The sequence below is a fragment of the Salvelinus alpinus genome, chromosome 10 (assembly GCF_045679555.1).
Source record: "Salvelinus alpinus chromosome 10, SLU_Salpinus.1, whole genome shotgun sequence".
Lineage (NCBI taxonomy): Eukaryota > Metazoa > Chordata > Actinopteri > Salmoniformes > Salmonidae > Salvelinus > Salvelinus alpinus.
This window is the reverse complement of record NC_092095.1, coordinates 66,985,272-67,002,983: the sequence shown is the minus strand read 5'-3', so window position 1 is coordinate 67,002,983 and position 17,712 is coordinate 66,985,272. Positions and strand designations below refer to the sequence as shown.

General features: G+C 47.6%; 1 protein-coding gene across 1 annotated transcript in view; it reads right to left on the bottom strand.

Annotated features, from left to right (window-relative positions):
* sema5bb (sema domain, seven thrombospondin repeats (type 1 and type 1-like), transmembrane domain (TM) and short cytoplasmic domain, (semaphorin) 5Bb) overlaps positions 1-17,712 on the bottom strand; it is a 111,784-nt gene that overhangs the window by 14,417 nt on the left and 79,655 nt on the right. The window contains exons 12-16 of the mRNA XM_071330587.1: positions 9,222-9,339; positions 6,777-6,961; positions 3,323-3,466; positions 2,530-2,677; positions 1,983-2,208 (exon numbers count right to left, since the gene is read on the bottom strand). Coding sequence (XP_071186688.1) covers positions 1,983-2,208; positions 2,530-2,677; positions 3,323-3,466; positions 6,777-6,961; positions 9,222-9,339 — 821 coding nt within the window. The remainder of the gene's footprint in view (positions 1-1,982; positions 2,209-2,529; positions 2,678-3,322; positions 3,467-6,776; positions 6,962-9,221; positions 9,340-17,712) is intronic.

The following is a 17,712-nucleotide window of genomic DNA, read 5'->3' as shown; positions in this document are numbered from 1 at the left end:
CCTGTGACATGGTGTTTAGACCCGGTGACAGCCTGTGACATGATGTTTAGACCCAGTGACAGCCTGTGACATGGTGTTTAGACCCAGTGACAGCCTGTGACATGGTGTTTAGGCCCGGTGACAGCCTGTGACATGATGTTTAGACCCGGTGACAGCCTGTGACATGGTGTTTAGGCCCGGTGACAGCCTGTGACATGATGTTTAGACCCGGTGACAGCCTGTGACATGGTGTTTAGACCCGGTGACAGCCTGTGACATGGTGTTTAGACCCGGTGACAGCCTGTGACATGGTGTTTAGGCCCGGTGACAGCCTGTGACATGGTGTTTAGACCCGGTGACAGCCTGTGACATGGTGTTTAGACCCGGTGACTTCCTGTGACATGGTGTTTAGACCCGGTGACAGCCTGTGACATGGTGTTTAGACCCGGTGACTTCCTGTGACATGGTGTTTAGGCCCGGTGACAGCCTGTGACATGGTGTTTAGACCCGGTGACTTCCTGTGACATGGTGTTTAGACCCGGTGACAGCCTGTGACATGGTGTTTAGACCCGGTGACAGCCTGTGACATGATGTTTAGACCCGGTGACTTCCTGTGACATGGTGTTTAGACCCGGTGACAGCCTGTGACATGGTGTTTAGACCCGGTGACAGCCTGTGACATGATGTTTAGACCCAGTGACATCCTGTGACATGGTGTTTAGACCCAGTGACAGCCTGTGACATGGTGTTTAGACCCGGTGACAGCCTGTGACATGGTGTTTAGACCCGGTGACAGCCTGTGACATGGTGTTTAGGCCCGGTGACAGCCTGTGACATGGTGTTTAGACCCTGTGACAGCCTGTGACATGGTGTTTAGGCCCGGTGACAGCCTGTGACATGATGTTTAGACCCGGTGACAGCCTGTGACATGATGTTTAGACCCAGTGACAGCCTGTGACATGGTGTTTAGACCCGGTGACAGCCTGTGACATGGTGTTTAGACCCGGTGACAGCCTGTGACATGATGTTTAGACCCAGTGACAGCCTGTGACATGGTGTTTAGACCCGGTGACAGCCTGTGACATGGTGTTTAGGCCCGGTGACAGCCTGTGACATGGTGTTTAGGCCCGGTGACAGCCTGTGACATGGTGTTTAGGCCCGGTGACAGCCTGTGACATGGTGTTTAGGCCCGGTGACAGCCTGTGACATGGTGTTTAGACCCGGTGACAGCCTGTGACATGGTGTTTAGACCCGGTGACAGCCTGTGACATGGTGTTTAGACCCGGTGACAGCCTGTGACATGGTGTTTAGACCCGGTGACAGCCTGTGACATGGTGTTTAGACCCGGTGACAGCCTGTGACATGGTGTTTAGACCCGGTGACAGCCTGTGACATGGTGTTTAGACCCGGTGACAGCCTGTGACATGGTGTTTAGACCCGGTGACAGCCTGTGACATTGTGTTTAGACCCAGTGACCACACGGTTACTCTGTTCTCTGCAAATTGTCGCAAACACATGCTCTCTATCTGCCTTGCTTCACATGGAGCCTGTCTTAAATATGCACACACACACACACACCCTTCTCCCCCGTCTAGTTACTGTCAGCAGGAGAGGCGTTCTGCCTGCCTGTCTGACCTTTAAATCAATGAGAGGCTGTGGACTGTGACACCTACCCCACCCCGGGGAGCCTGTCACTGGGTACGACCGCTCAGATCGTCCCGCCCCAGTGAGCACAGCATGGGTCATCCCAGCTGGCCGGTTAAAAACCACAGCCCACTGCATAACATCAGAGGTTTAGCATGCTTTCCTTCCTGTCTGTCTGTCTGTCTGTCTGTCTGTCTGTCTGTCTGTCTGTCTGTCTGTCTGTCTGTCTGTCTGTCTGTCTGTCTGTCTGTCTGTCTGTCTGTCCTTGGTTCTTTAGAAGGGGAGTGGAAAGGTGTATGGAGAAAGTGTGTGAGTGTATGTCCAGTATATATGTATGAGTGGGACGGCCTCAGACTTACCTTCAGTCTCACAGGTGGCGGTGCTGTCGTTGGGGCAGACGCGGGTCTCCACCTTCTTCTTGCCCAGCTGCAGCTGATGAGGGTCTGGAAGTAGGGCCCTGCAGGTGTAGCGGGTCCTCTGCTCCTGGCGGGCCCCGTCCTGGGTCACATTCACCGGCATCCAGGGGGTCCAGGGGGTGTTGCGACGGACCTCCGGACACGCCTCCAGGTTACAGGTCTTGTACTCCTAAGGGAGTGTGTTTTAGGGAAGAGGAGAGAGGAGAGAAGGATGTAGGAAAAGGAGAGAGGATATGTCAGTTTCAACCTGACTGTTCATCCTCTGGCTATGATAAATGAATAATGAAAGATGCCATTCACTAGATCAAATAAGGGTGTTATCTGTGAGAAAGTAGTAGTAAAGGATGCCGTTGGGGTGCAGTGTGTGTGTGTGTGTGTGTGTGTGTGTGTGTGTGTGTGTGTGTGTGTGTGTGTGTGTGTGTGTGTGTGTGTGTGTGTGTGTGTGTGTGTGTGTGTGTGTGTGTGTGTGTGTGTGTGTGTGTGACCGTACCAGAGCACATCCTGGGCAGGTGTTCCCCTTCTCACAGCTCCTGACCCGGGAGTGGACCCCTCCTCCACACTCTGCACTGCACTGAGACCAGGAGCCCCAAGACGACCAGAACACAGGCAGGGGACATGGGCTCTTCTCATTGCACAGCCTGCACACACACGCACACACACACACACGGTAAACCTGCAGTCCTACTCTTTCTGCCTGGTGGTCTCTGTAAGAGAAGGTGAACCACTGCTTTACAATATGTGCACCATTTCAGGACTTTGCAACGCTGAACCAGGGTCTCCTGCAATGCCACAATACTTTGTTAACCTGCTGAGCTAAAGCTGAGGGCATTAGCTTGGGCAGCTAACGTAAGTCTTCAGTAAGGTTACTCATTACACAAATCTCGTCTGTCACTAAGCATATGATGCAAGATGGGGAGAAAAGCTGACTGAATGTACACCTGACTGAACCTGACTGAATGTACACCTGACTGAATGTAAACCTGACTGAATGTACACCTGACTGAACCTGACTGAATGTACACCTGACTGAATGTACACCTGACTGAATGTACACCTGACTGAATGTACACCTGACTGAATGTACACCTGACTGAATGTAAACCTGACTGAATGTACACCTGACTGTATGTAAACCTGACTGAATGTAAACCTGACTGTATGTGAACCTGACTGTATGTGAACCTGACTGTATGTGAACCTGACTGAATGTGAACCTGACTGAATGTGAACCTGACTGAATATAAACCTGACTGTATGTACTGCATTGAGTCCCTCTGTCTCACCTCTCGTCTCGGCCTTGTCCCACACAGACACGCCCCCCATGCCGGGGTGAGGGGTTGTTGCAGGAGCGCTGGCGCACCTCATACCCGATGCCACAGCTGGTGCTGCACTGACCCCAGGAGGACCAGGGGGTCCAGCCTCCGTTCCTAGAGGAGACAGAGAGACAGAGACAAAGAGAGACAGAGACAGACAGACAGAGACAGAGAGAGACAGAGAGAGAGAAACTCAGAACAACTGGGAAGACACACAGAGTCACCTAAAACTCGAACCGCCTAGTCTATTGTAAACTCTAACCGCCTAGTCTATTGTAAACTCTAACCGCCTAGTCTACTGTAAACTCTAACCGCCTAGTATATTGTAAACTCTAACCGCCTAGTCTATTGTAAACTCTAACCGCCTAGTCTACTGTAAACTCTAACCGCCTAGTCTACTGTAAACTCTAACCGCCTAGTCTATTGTAAACTCTAACCGCCTAGTCTACTGTAAACTCTAACCGCCTAGTCTACTGTAAACTCTAACCGCCTAGTCTATTGTAAACTCTAACCGCCTAGTCTATTGTAAACTCTAACCGCCTAGTCTATTGTAAACTCTAACCGCCTAGTCTATTGTAAACTCTAACCGCCTAGTCTATTGTAAACTCTAACCGCCTAGTCTACTGTAAACTCTAACCGCCTAGTCTATTGTAAACTCTAACCGCCTAGTCTATTGTAAACTCTCTGAAAGCAGAAGAATAGAAGAACAGAACAAACATTGCTGAGTCGACATGTGCTTGTCTGGGAAGCTGACTGGGCTGAGGCATAAAAAAAATCCACCTAATTTGTTTAAGTGCTTCAGGCCGATGGAGCTTCCCTTCTAATTAAATTGGTGCTTCCTGTAAAAGACAATTTAATTTCAGCACCTCTGTCTCTCTCCTGCATAGTAACACAGTAAAGTAAGCAACAAGAAGCCACCAGTGAAGACCGTAATCTCTCTAATAACACACACACACAAACGCACCCACACACGTTTGTTTTACTATTGATTCCCATTCAAAATCCTATTTTCCCTAACCCCAAACCCTTAACGTAACCCTAACCCTATCTCTCAACCCTAATCCTAACCCCAAACCCTTAACGTAACCCTAACCCTATCTCTCAACCCTAATCCTAACCCCAAACCCTTAACGTAACCCTAACCCTATCTCTCAAACCCTAATCCTAATCCTAACCCCAAACCCTTAACGTAACCCTAACCCTATCTCTCAACCCTAATCCTAACCCCAAACCCTTAACCTAACCCTAACCCTATCTCTCAACCCTAATCCTAACCCCAAACCCTTAACCTAACCCTAACCCTATCTCTCAACCCTAATCCTAACCCCAAACCCTTAACCTAACCCTAACCCTATCTCTCAACCCTAATCCTAACCCCAAACCCTTAACCTAACCCTAACCCTATCTCTCAACCCTAATCCTAACCCCAAACCCTTAACCTAACCCTAACCTTATCTCTCAACCCTAATCCTAACCCCAAACCCTTAACCTAACCCTATCTCTCAACCCTAATCCTAACCCCAAACCCTTAACCTAACCCTAACCCTATCTCTCAACCCTAATCCTAACCCCAAACCCTTAAACTAACCCTAACCCTATCTCTCAACCCTAATCCTGACCCCTAACCTAACCCTATCTCTCAACCCTAATCCTAACCCTTAACCTAACCCTAACCCTATCTCTCAATCCTAATCCTAACCCCTAACCCTAATTCTAACCCAAAGCCTAAAATAGCCTTTTTCCTTGTGGGGACTGGCAAAATGTCCCCACTTGTCTGAATGTTCTTTGTTTTACTATCCTTGTGAGAATTTCTGGTCCCCACAAGGATAGTAAAGCCAAACACACACACACACACACACACACACACACACACACACACACACACACACACACACACACACACACACACACACACACAGACCTGCTATACTGAGAGGTGACAGTCATTTGGTTTTCAACTCACTCTCTAGATAAATCCAATCTCTTTTGCCTAATGAGGGAAACCTCTATTAATAGAGGGCAAGGGAGTCCTTGAGTTTCCTCTGAGAACATGTCAACACTGTCTGGTAGTTGGACTCTGCTGCTGGTCTGATGCTACAACTTGAGTTTCCTCTGAGAACATGTCAACACTGTCTGGCAGTTGGACTCTGCTGCTGGTCTGATGCTACAACCTGAGTTTCCTCTGAGAACATGTCACCACTGTCTGGTAGTTGGACTCTGCTGCTGGTCTGATACTACAACTTGAGTTTCCTCTGAGAACATGTCAACACTGTCTGGTAGTTGGACTCTGCTGCTGGTCTGATGCTACAACTTGTGTTTCCTCTGAGAACATGTCAACACTGTCTGGTAGTTGGACTCTGCTGCTGGTCTGATGCTACAACTTGAGTTTCCTCTGAGAACATGTCAACACTGTCTGGTAGTTGGACTCTGCTGCTGGTCTGATGCTACAACTTGAGTTTCCTCTGAGAACATGTCAACACTGTCTGGTAGTTGGACTCTGCTGCTGGTCTGATGCTACATCTTGAGTTTCCTCTGAGAACATACCAACACTGTCTGGTAGTTGGACTCTGCTGCTGGTCTGATACTACAACTTGAGTTTCCTCTGAGAACATGTCAACCCTGTCTGGTAGTTGGACTCTGCTGCTGGTCTGATGCTACAACTTGAGTTTCCTCTGAGAACATGTCAACCCTGTCTGGTAGTTGGACTCTGCTGCTGGTCTGATACTACAACTTGAGTTTCCTCTGAGAACATGTCAACCCTGTCTGGTAGTTGGACTCTGCTGCTGGTCTGATGCTACAACTTGAGTTTCCTCTGAGAACATGTCAACCCTGTCTGGTAGTTGGACTCTGCTGCTGGTCTGATGCTACAACTTGAGTTTCCTCTGAGAACATACCAACACTGTCTGGTAGTTGGACTCTGCTGCTGGTCTGATGCTACAACCTGAGTTTCCTCTGAGAACATGTCACCACTGTCTGGTAGTTGGAAGTCTATAGTCTAAACTCTCTGAAAGCAGAAGAATAGAAGAATAGAACTCATCAAGAATAAAACAAACATTGCTGAGTCTACGTGTGCTTGTCTGCTGCTGGTCTGAAGTCTCATGCTACTACTTGTCTTTGTCTAGAGATCCATTTAAGGTCAACATGTACAATACCTTCTCATCAAATATACTGACAGTTTGTTAACATGCTGGAAACATAGAATGAAAGCGGACTCGAACGCACGTCAGCCCAACTGGAACACAACACGGGAATCAGGTGCTCAAATGAGGGATTTGATAATCCCCAAAAGCTCCAGGAAACAAGCTCTGACTCTGCTGACGATCATGACTATTCCACTTTGGGGAAGTCAGTAACTGTTATGATGTTTGGTACTGAATGATGAATAGTAGACTGTAGCTTCCCCTGTCTTCTTTCTCTACAGTACCTGGAACAGTTGGCCACCTGGATGGTGGAGCCCTTGCAGTTGGAGCCTCCACACTGAGGGACTGGACTGTTACAAGAGCGTGAGCGACACGCGCAACTGGTGCTGGCGTCCTCCCTGTCGTCGTGGTTACAGGGTTGCCATGGCACCCAGGGGCTGAAGCCGCCGTCCTGGGTCAGGTTCCTTACCTGTGAGCGGGCAGGAGTTCAGCATCAGAAGGGACCAATCAGAGATGGGGTCAGAATGGTGGCTAATGGGGAAAAGTGGTAGAAGAGAGGGGAATGTGGTAAAAGAGATGGGAATGTGGTAAAAGAGAGGGGAAGGTGATAGGAGAAAGGGGAAGGTTGTAGGAGAGAGGGAAATGTGGTAGGAGAAAGGGGAAGGTGGTAGGAGAGAGGGGAATGTGGTAGGAGATAAGGGAAGGTGGTAGGAGAGAGGGGAAGATGGTAGGAGAAAGGGGAAGGTGATAGGAGAAAGGGGAAGGTGGTAGGAGAAAGGGGAATGTGGTAAAAGAGAGGGGAAGGTGATAGGAGGAAGGGGAAGGTTGTAGGAGAGAGGGGAATGTGGTAGGAGATAAGGGAAGGTGGTAGGAGAAAGGGGAAGGTGATAGGAGAAAGGGGAAGGTGGTAGGAGAAAGGGGAAGGTTGTAGGAGAGAGGGGAATGTGGTAGGACAAAAGGGAGGGTGGTAGGAGAGAGGGGAAGGTGATAGGAGAGAGGGGAAGGTGGTAGGAGAGAGGGGAAGGTTGTAGGAGAGAGGGGAAGGTGGTAGGAGAGAGGGGAAGGTTGTAGGAGAGAGGGGAAGGTGGTAGGAGAGAGGGGAAGGTGGTAGGAGAGAGGGGAAGGTGGTAGGAGAGAGGGGAAGGTGGTAGGAGAGAGGGGAAGGTTGTAGGAGAGAGGGGAAGGTTGTAGGAGAGAGGGGAAGGTGGTAGGAGAGAGGGGAAGGTGGTAGGAGAGAGGGGAAGGTTGTAGGAGAGAGGGGAAGGTGGTAGGAGAGAGGGGAAGGTGTGTGGGGAAAGTAAATTAATGTGTGTGTCTGTCTTGCCTGTGTCTGAGTCTGTCTGCTGTGTGTGTCTGAGTGTCTGTGTGTGTGTGTGTGTGTGTCTGAGTGTATGTATGTGTGTGTATGTGGTTTGGTGTGTATGCGTGTGTTTGTTTTCCTACATTATCAGGACTCTTAACATTTCACCTGAATGTCCTGAAAAGGTAGGAAAACCTGTTGTTTTTTACATGTAAAAAATGTTCAGGTCCTGAATTTGTTCAAAGCTTAAAAGTTAGATTCAGGCTTTTGGTGTTATGGTTAGGTTTAGGTTTAAGGGTTAGGTATACGATTAGGGTTAGGGTTTTGGGGTTAGGGTTAGTAGTAGGGTTAGGTTTAGGGGTTAGGGAAAATATGATTTTTAATGGTCAAACATTTGTACACTCCAAAAAGTCCTGATATTTCATGAAAACAAAGTGTGTGTGTATGTTACATATGAGGTATGTGTGTGATACATATGAGGTATGTGTGTGATACATATGAGGTGTGTGTGTGTGTGTTACATATGAGGTGTGTGTGTGATACATATGAGGTATGTGTGTGTGTGTTACATATGAGGTGTGTGTGTGATACATATGAGGTGTGTGTGTGTGTGTTACATATGAGGTGTGTGTGTGTGTGTTACATATGAGGTGTGTGTGTGATACATATGAGGTATGTGTGTGTGTGTTACATATGAGGTGTGTGTGTGTTACATATGAGGTATGTGTGTGTGTGTTACATATGAGGTGTGTGTGTGTGTTACATATGAGGTGTGTGTGTGATACATATGAGGTGTGTGTGTGTTACATATGAGGTGTGTGTGTGATACATATGAGGTGTGTGTGTGTGTTACATATGAGGTGTGTGTGTGATACATATGAGGTGTGTGTGTGTTACATATGAGGTATGTGTGTGATACATATGAGGTGTGTGTGTGATACATATGAGGTGTGTGTGTGTTACATATGAGGTATGTGTGTGTGTGTTACATATGAGGTGTGTGTGTGTTACATATGAGGTGTGTGTGTGTGTTACATATGAGGTGTGTGTGTGATACATATGAGGTGTGTGTGTGTGTTACATATGAGGTGTGTGTGTGATACATATGAGGTGTGTGTGTGTTACATATGAGGTGTGTGTGTGTGTTACATATGAGGTGTGTGTGTGATACATATGAGGTGTGTGTGTGTTACATATGAGGTATGTGTGTGTGTGTTACATATGAGGTGTGTGTGTGTGTTACATATGAAGTGTGTGTGTGTGTCTGTTACATATGAGGTGTGTGTGTGATACATATGAGGTGTGTGTGTGTGTCTGTTACATATGAGGTGTGCTTGTTACATATGATATGAGGTGTGTGTGTGTGTCTGTTACATATGAGGTGTGTGTGTGTTACATATGATATGAGGTGTGTGTGTGTGACCCTTACCGGGCACTCAGTGATATTCTGGCTCCACTGGCTCATGTTGGAGCTGTCCTCGATGGTGGTGCAGCGCTTCTGCTTACGGTCCCAGCCACAGTAGGGGTCTCGGGCGTCCAGGCAGTGCCTGTAGGACCCCAGGGCACAAAGACAGCAGTCAGTGGAGAGGGACAGCACTGGAAAACACCTCACACCTCAACTCACTCAACAACATGTTAGCATAAAGCTAGGAAAACAGCTCTCCCCCAATAAAACCCATACAGTATCAGACTGGTGCTAGTTGAGGTGTTGACACATCAAGGAGGACACACTCTGACATATGCTCCACTGTAAGGCACCGTGCCACACAACACGCTTCACTGCAGCTAAGTGTTTGTACGCGCCAGAAAAAACACAAGCTAATTTCAGTCATTAAATCCAGGATTGTTAATGAAAAGAAGTTGTCAGAGACTCCAGGAAGGGAACCCCCTAGCTTAGGAATGCTGTTTGACAACGTGTTTGTGAAACGGCACAGGTCAGGGCACCCCATAGAAATAGATACAGGACTCTAGTGTTTACCAATTTATAGAAGTAGTAAAAGAAGAACGTGTACTACTTCAAAATGGAGATGGCCTCAATGGTGCTGCCCGTGCTCTCAGAGACGCCATAATGGGACAGATACAATGATGCGATGTCTATCAAAGTCAATGGGCAACCTCTCTACCATAAGACTCTGTCTGACAGGCACAGGTGAGGACAGCCTTTTTACCGTAGGACCCTGTGTGACAGGCACAGGTCAGGGCAGCCTCTTTACCGTAGGACCCTGTGTGACAGGCACAGGTTAGGGCAGCCTCTTTACCGTAGGACAAGGTGTGACAGGCACAGATCAGGGCAGCCTCTTTACCGTAGGACCCTGTGTGACAGGCACAGGTTAGGGCAGCCTCTTTACCGTAGGACCCTGTGTGACAGGCACAGGTTAGGGCAGCCTCTTTACCATAGGACCCTGTGTGACAGGCACAGGTCAGGGCAGCCTCTTTACCGTAGGACCCTGTGTGACAGGCACAGGTTAGGGCAGCCTCTTTACCGTAGGACCCTGTGTGACAGGCACAGGTCAGGGCAGCCTCTTTACCGTAGGACCCTGTGTGACAGGCACAGGTTAGGGCAGCCTCTTTATGTAGGACTCTGTGAGGGGTCCTTCTCTTCCTGGTTGTTTATATGGCTCCATGAGGCCCAGATGGAGCAGAGAAAACAGGTCCTGTTGACCCAGAGCACTCCGTAGGCTGATGTACAGAGCAAGAGGCCAGTGTGTGTGTGTGTGTGTGTCTGCCTTGGAGCGGAAGAGATAGTGTGTCAACATTGTGGAAGCATTTCACGGTAGAGTCTAGTATGACTTTTCTTATGACCTATGTAGTGCTTATGAAGACTTTGTGAACGCTCTATAAAGCCTTTTATAGATTGTTTGATTATTTGCTGTCTTTGTATCTCCTGTTCCCTTGTATCTGTGCAAGACAATGAGTCAGTCCCAAATACCACCCAATTCCCTATATATTACACTACTATCCATGGGCCCTTAGTAGTGCACTATATAGGGAATAGGGTGCCATTTGGGACTAAGCCTTCTACAATCAGATGAATGGAATATAAATGCCCTAACACCAGCCTACCTAGGACTTATTGGTATTCTGTATAGGGAGCGCGACCAACAAAACACTCCCCTGCAATAAACAGTTGACAGATCAGTTCCTGATAATCAGCAGTCATATCAGTTTAGCAGGCAGCGGGGGAGATACTATCTAACAACCACTGTGTTGATCACCCTGCTGACGGGCTGGCGGCTACAGACTGCACCAAATAATGGTTGTCTGAGAGGGATGGGAAGGGGACAGGGGTATGGTCATAGGGTGTGTGTGTGTGTTACACAAATTATTGTGTGTGTGTGTGTGTGTGTGTGTGTGTGTGTATACTGTATGAGAGAGAGATTTGATGGGGTTGGGAGTATAAACGTTTCTCTGTGAGACCCAAGTCAGGACGGGCATGGGTTAGTTTGGGCTTCCAGTCCAGTGAAGGCTCTTTTCTCCAGGTTCAGAGAGCCTCTCTCTACAGCAACAATACATTGCTAAGCAGTGGGGGGGTTAACAAGCCCCCCCAGACCCCCTAACTGTCCCTCAAACCCCCGCCTCATCTCCCACTGAGTGAGCCCACTCTGGAAACAGTTTATCACTCAACAGCCCCCAGTCTACCAGACAAGGTCTCACTGTGAGCCCACTCTGGAAACAGTTTATCACACGACAGCCCCCAGTCTACCAGACAAGGTCTCACTGTGACCCCACTCTGGAAACAGTTTATCACACGACAGCCCCCAGTCTACCAGACAAGGTCTCACTGTGACCCCACTCTGGAAACAGTTTATCACACAACAGCCCCGAGTCTACCAGACAAGGTCTCACTGTGACCCTACTCTGGAAACAGTTTATCACACGACAGCCCCCAGTCTACCAGACAAGGTCTCACTGTGACCCCACTCTGGAAACAGTTTATCACACGACAGCCCCCAGTCTACCAGACAAGGTCTCACTCTGGGGGTACGCAAGAGAGGGATGGAGAGAAGGAAGACGAGAGGAGAAGAAATGAGGGAGATATGTGACAGGAGAGATGTGACAGGAGAGGGGGATAGTATAAAGAAAGCCACTCCCAAGCTGCACCAGTAATCAATATCACCATATATCGCCAGCAATCAACATCTCCATCTATCAATCACCAGTAATCAATATCTCCATCTATCAATCACCAGCAATCAATATCTCCATCTATCAATCACCAGTAATCAATATCTCCATCTATCAATCACCAGCAATCAATATCTCCATCTGTCAATCACCAGTAATCGATATCTCCATCTATCAATCACCAGCAATCAACATCTCCATCTATCAATCACCAGTAATCAATATCTCCATCTATCAATCACCAGTAATCAATATCTCCATCTATCAATCACCAGTAATCAATATCTCCATCTATCAATCACCAGTAATCAATATCTCCATCTATCAATCACCAGCAATCAACATCTCCATCTATCAATCACCAGTAATCAATATCTCCATCTGTCAATCACCAGTAATCAATATCTCCATCTATCAATCACCAGCAATCAATATCTCCATCTATCAATCACCAGTAATCAATATCTCCATCTATCAATCACCAGCAATCAATATCTCCATCTGTCAATCACCAGTAATCAATATCTCCATCTATCAATCACCAGTAATCAACATCTCCATCTATCAATCACCAGTAATCAATATCTCCATCTATCAATCACCAGTAATCAATATCTCCATCTATCAATCACCAGTAATCAATATCTCCATCTATCAATCACCAGTAATCAATATCTCCATCTATCAATCACCAGTAATCAATATCTCCATCTATCAATCACCAGTAATCAATATCTCCATCTATCAATCACCAGCAATCAACATCTCCATCTATCAATCACCAGTAATCAATATCTCCATCTGTCAATCACCAGTAATCAATATCTCCATCTATCAATCACCAGCAATCAATATCTCCATCTATCAATCACCAGTAATCAATATCTCCATCTATCAATCACCAGAAATCAATATCTCCATCTGTCAATCACCAGTAATCAATATCTCCATCTATCAATCACCAGTAATCAACATCTCCATCTATCAATCACCAGTAATCAATATCTCCATCTATCAATCACCAGTAATCAACATCTCCATCTATCAATCACCAGTAATCAATATCTCAGTATTTCCCTACATAAAGCCATCCAATGGACTGTCTGTCTGCCTTACATTATGGAGCGGAAGAGATAGTGTGTCAACATTGTGGAAGCATTTCACGGTAAAGTCTAGTAAGCCATCTACAATCTGATGAATGGAATATAAATGCACTAACACCAGTCTACCTAGGACTTATTGGTATTCTGGATAGGGAGCGCGACCAACAAAACACTCCCCTGCAATAAACAGTGGACAGATCAGTTCCTGATAATCAGCAGTAATATCAGTTTAGCAGGCAGCGGGGGAGATACTATCTAACAACCACTGTGTTGTTCACCCTGCTGACGGGCTGGTGGCTACAGACTGCACCAAATAATGGTTGTCTGAAAGGGATGGGAAGGGGACAGGGGTATGGTCATAGGGTGTGTGTGTGTGTGTGTGTGTGTGTGTGTGTGTGTGTGTGTGTGTGTGTGTGTGTGTGTGTGTGTGTGTGTGTGTGTGTGTGTGTGTGTGTGTGTGTGTGTGTGTGTGTGTGTGTGTGTGTGTGTGTGTATATCCTGGGAGGAAAACCCCAATAAAGCCCCTACATTATTGTAGAAAACTTCCCACCCAACCCCAGCCTCCACTCCTCTTCCCCTCAACCCCAGCCTCTACTCCTCTACTCCTCTTCCCCCCAAACCCAGCCTCTACTCCTCTTCCCCACAACCCCAGCCTCTACTCCCCTTCCCCCCAACCCCAGCCTCTACTCCTCTTCCCCCTAACCCCAGCCTCCACTCCTCCCTAACTCCAGCCTCCACTCCTCTTCCCCCCAATCCCAGCCTCTACCTCTTTCCCCCCAACCCAAGCCTCCACTTCTCTTCTCCCCAACCCCAGCATCTACCCCTTTTCCCACCAATCCCAGCCTCTACCTCTTTCCCCCCAACCCCAGCCTCCATCCCTCTTCCCCCCAGTTAACCACTTCCTCATTCTACTCTCCACCCAGTTAACCACTTCCTCATTCTACTCTCACCCAGTTAATCACTTCCTCATTCTACTCTCCTCACAGTTAACCACTTCCTCATTCTACTCTCCTCACAGTTAACCACTTCCTCATTCTACTCTCCAACCAGTTAACCACTTCCTCATTCTACTCTCCTCACAGTTAACCACTTCCCCATTCTACTCTACCCCCAGTTAACCACTTCCTCATTCTATTCTCCTCACAGTTAACCACTTCCTCATTCTATTCTCCTCACAGTTAACCACTTCCCCATTCTACTCTCCCCCCAGTTAACCACTTCCTCATTCTACTCTCCCCCCAGTTAACCACTTCCTCATTCTACTCTCCCCCCAGTTAACCACTTCCTCATTCTACTCTCCCCCCAGTTAACCACTTCCCCATTCTACTCTCCTCACAGTTAACTACTTCCCCATTCTACTCTCCTCACAGTTAACCACTTCCCCATTCTACTCTCCACCCAGGTAATCACTTCCCCATTCTACTCTCCACCCAGTTAATCACTTCCTCATTCTACTCTCCACCCAGTTAACCACTTCCTCATTCTACTCTCCTCACAGTTAATCACTTCCCCATTCTACTCTCCACCCAGTTAATCACTTCCTCATTCTACTCTCCCCCCAGTTAACCACTTCCTCATTCTACTCTCCCCCCAGTTAACCACGTCCTCATTCTACTCTCCACCCAGTTAACCACTTCCCCATTCTACTCTCCTCACAGTTAACCACTTCCCCATTCTACTTTCCTCACAGTTAACCACTTCCCCCTTCTACTCTCACCCAGTTAACCACTTCCCCATTCTACTCTCCTCACAGTTAACCACTTCCCCATTCTACTCTCACCCAGTTAACCACTTCCCCATTCTACTCTCCTCACAGTTAACCACTTCCCCCTTCTACTCTCCACCCAGTTAACCACTTCCTCATTCTACTCTCCTTACAGTTAACCACTTCCCCCTTCTACTCTCCACCCAGTTAACCACTTCCCCCTTCTACTCTCCTCACAGTTAACCACTTCCTCATTCTACTCTTACCCAGTTAACCACTTCCCCATTCTACTCTCCTCACAGTTAACCACTTCCTCATTCTACTCTCCTCACAGTTAACCACTTCCTCATTCTACTCTCCTCAGTTAACCACTTCAATATTCTACTCTCCTCACAGTTAACCACTTCATCATTCTACTCTCCTCACAGTTAACCACTTCATCATTCTGCTCTCCTCACAGTTAACCACTTCCTCATTCTACTCTCCTCAGTTAACCACTTCAATATTCTACTCTCCTCACAGTTAACCACTTCATCATTCTACTCTCCTCACAGTTAACCACTTCATCATTCTGCTCTCCTCACAGTTAACCACTTCCTCATTCTACTCTCCTCAGTTAACCACTTCAATATTCTACTCTCCTCACAGTTAACCACTTCAATATTCTACTCTCCTCACAGTTAACCACTTCATCATTCTACTCTCCTCACAGTTAACCACTTCATCATTCTGCTCTCCTCACAGTTAACCACTTCAATATTCTACTCTCCTCACAGTTAACCACTTCATCATTCTACTCTCCTCACAGTTAACCACTTCATCATTCTGCTCTCCTCACAGTTAACCACTTCAATATTCTACTCTCCTCACAGTTAACCACTTCATCATTCTACTCTCCTCACAGTTAACCACTTCCCCATTCTACTCTCCTCACAGTTAACCACTTCTTCATTCTACTCTGCACCCAGTTAACCACTTCATCATTCTACTCTCCTCACAGTTAACCACTTCCCCATTCTACTCTCCTCACAGTTAACCACTTCAATATTCTACTCTCCTCACAGTTAACCACTTCATCATTCTACTCTCCTCACAGTTAACCACTTCTTCATTCTACTCTGCACCCAGTTAACCACTTCATCATTCTACTCTCCTCACAGTTAACCACTTCATCATTCTGCTCTCCTCACAGTTAACCACTTCAATATTCTACTCTCCTCACAGTTAACCACTTCATCATTCTACTCTCCTCACAGTTAACCACTTCCCCATTCTACTCTCCTCACAGTTAACCACTTCTTCATTCTACTCTGCACCCAGTTAACCACTTCCTCATTCTACTCTCCTCACAGTTCTGCTATGGAGAAGGTAACCAACGAGCTCTTTGAGATATTAAGCGACTAACACACTAGCTAAACCCACTTGGCCAATAACTACCATAGATTATAGGATTATAGCTACTACACTAAGCAAGCTGCTAGTAAGAGAGGGCTCTCATCCATTATGCATGTAATACAATGTTTCCCTGTGTGGCTGCAAGTCAAGCCGCTAATATCGTCGTTTGCCAAGTGTATTACTGTGATTATTTATCCTTAGGGGGAGGGAAGGAAACATTTTCTCTCAGAACAATTAAACAAACAACCCACAGCTCGAAATGCTGGTCTGTGGAGCCGAAATGTCTCTACACGCAGCTCGTAACTATGGTCTGTAGAGCCGAAATGTCTCCACACGCGGTCGGTAACCCTGGTCTGTAGAGACAAAATGTCTCCACACGCAGTCGGTAACCCTGGTCTGTAGAGACAAAATGTCTCCACACGCAGTCGGTAACCCTGGTCTGTAGAGACAAAATGTCTCCACACGCAGATGCCATTCAGAGCACAGAGTATAATGAGAGAAAACGTAACCTGGGGGCACACTGGGGTTTATGGGGTTGTGAGTGGCTAGGCTAGGTAGTTCCTGACATGGGGTTGGAAGGGAGTGGCTAGGCTAGGTAGTTCCTGACATGGGATTGGAAGGGAGTGGCTAGGCTAGGTAGTTCCTGACATGGGATTGGAAGGGAGTGGCTAGGCTAGGTAGTTCCTGACATGGGGTTGGAAGGGAGTGGCTAGGCTAGGTAGTTCCTGACATGGGGTTGGAAGGGAGTGGCTAGGCTAGGTAGTTCCTGACATGGGATTGGAAGGGAGTGGCTAGGCTAGGTAGTTCCTGACATGGGGTTGGAAGGGAGTGGCTAGGCTAGGTGGTTCCTGACATGGGGTTGGAAGGGAGTGGCTAGGCTAGGTAGTTTCTGACATGGGGTTGGAAGGGAGTGGCTAGGCTAGGTGATTCCTGACATGGGGTTGGAAGGGAGTGGCTAGGCTAGGTGATTCCTGACATGGGGTTGGAAGGGAGTGGCTAGGCTAGGTAGTTCCTGACATTGGGTTGGAAGGGAGTGGCTAGGCTAGATGATTCCTGACATGGGGTTGGAAGGGAGTGGCTAGGCTAGGTAGTTCCTGACATGGGGTTGGAAGGGAGTGGCTAGGCTAGGTGATTCCTGACATGGGGTTGGAAGGGAGTGGCTAGGCTAGGTAGTTCCTGACATTGGGTTGGAAGGGAGTGGCTAGGCTAGGTAGTTCCTGACATTGGGTTGGAAGGGAGTGGCTAGGCTAGGTAGTTCCTGACATTGGGTTGGAAGGGAGTGGCTAGGCTAGGTGATTCCTGACATGGGGTTGGAAGGGAGTGGATAGGGGGATGATTAGGTGGCCATGAGGACCAGATTGGATATTTTAGCCAGGACACCGGGGTTAACAACCCTACTCTTATGATAAGTGCCATGGGATCTTTAATGACTACAGAGAATCAGGACATCCGTTTAACGTCCCATCCGAAAAACGTCACCCTACACATGGCAATGTCCCCAATCACTGCCCTGGGGCACTGGGATCTTAGCGTCAGAGACATGCCCGCGGTGGGATACAGGGTGGTATGCTGATGGTTATTACACAGTTAAT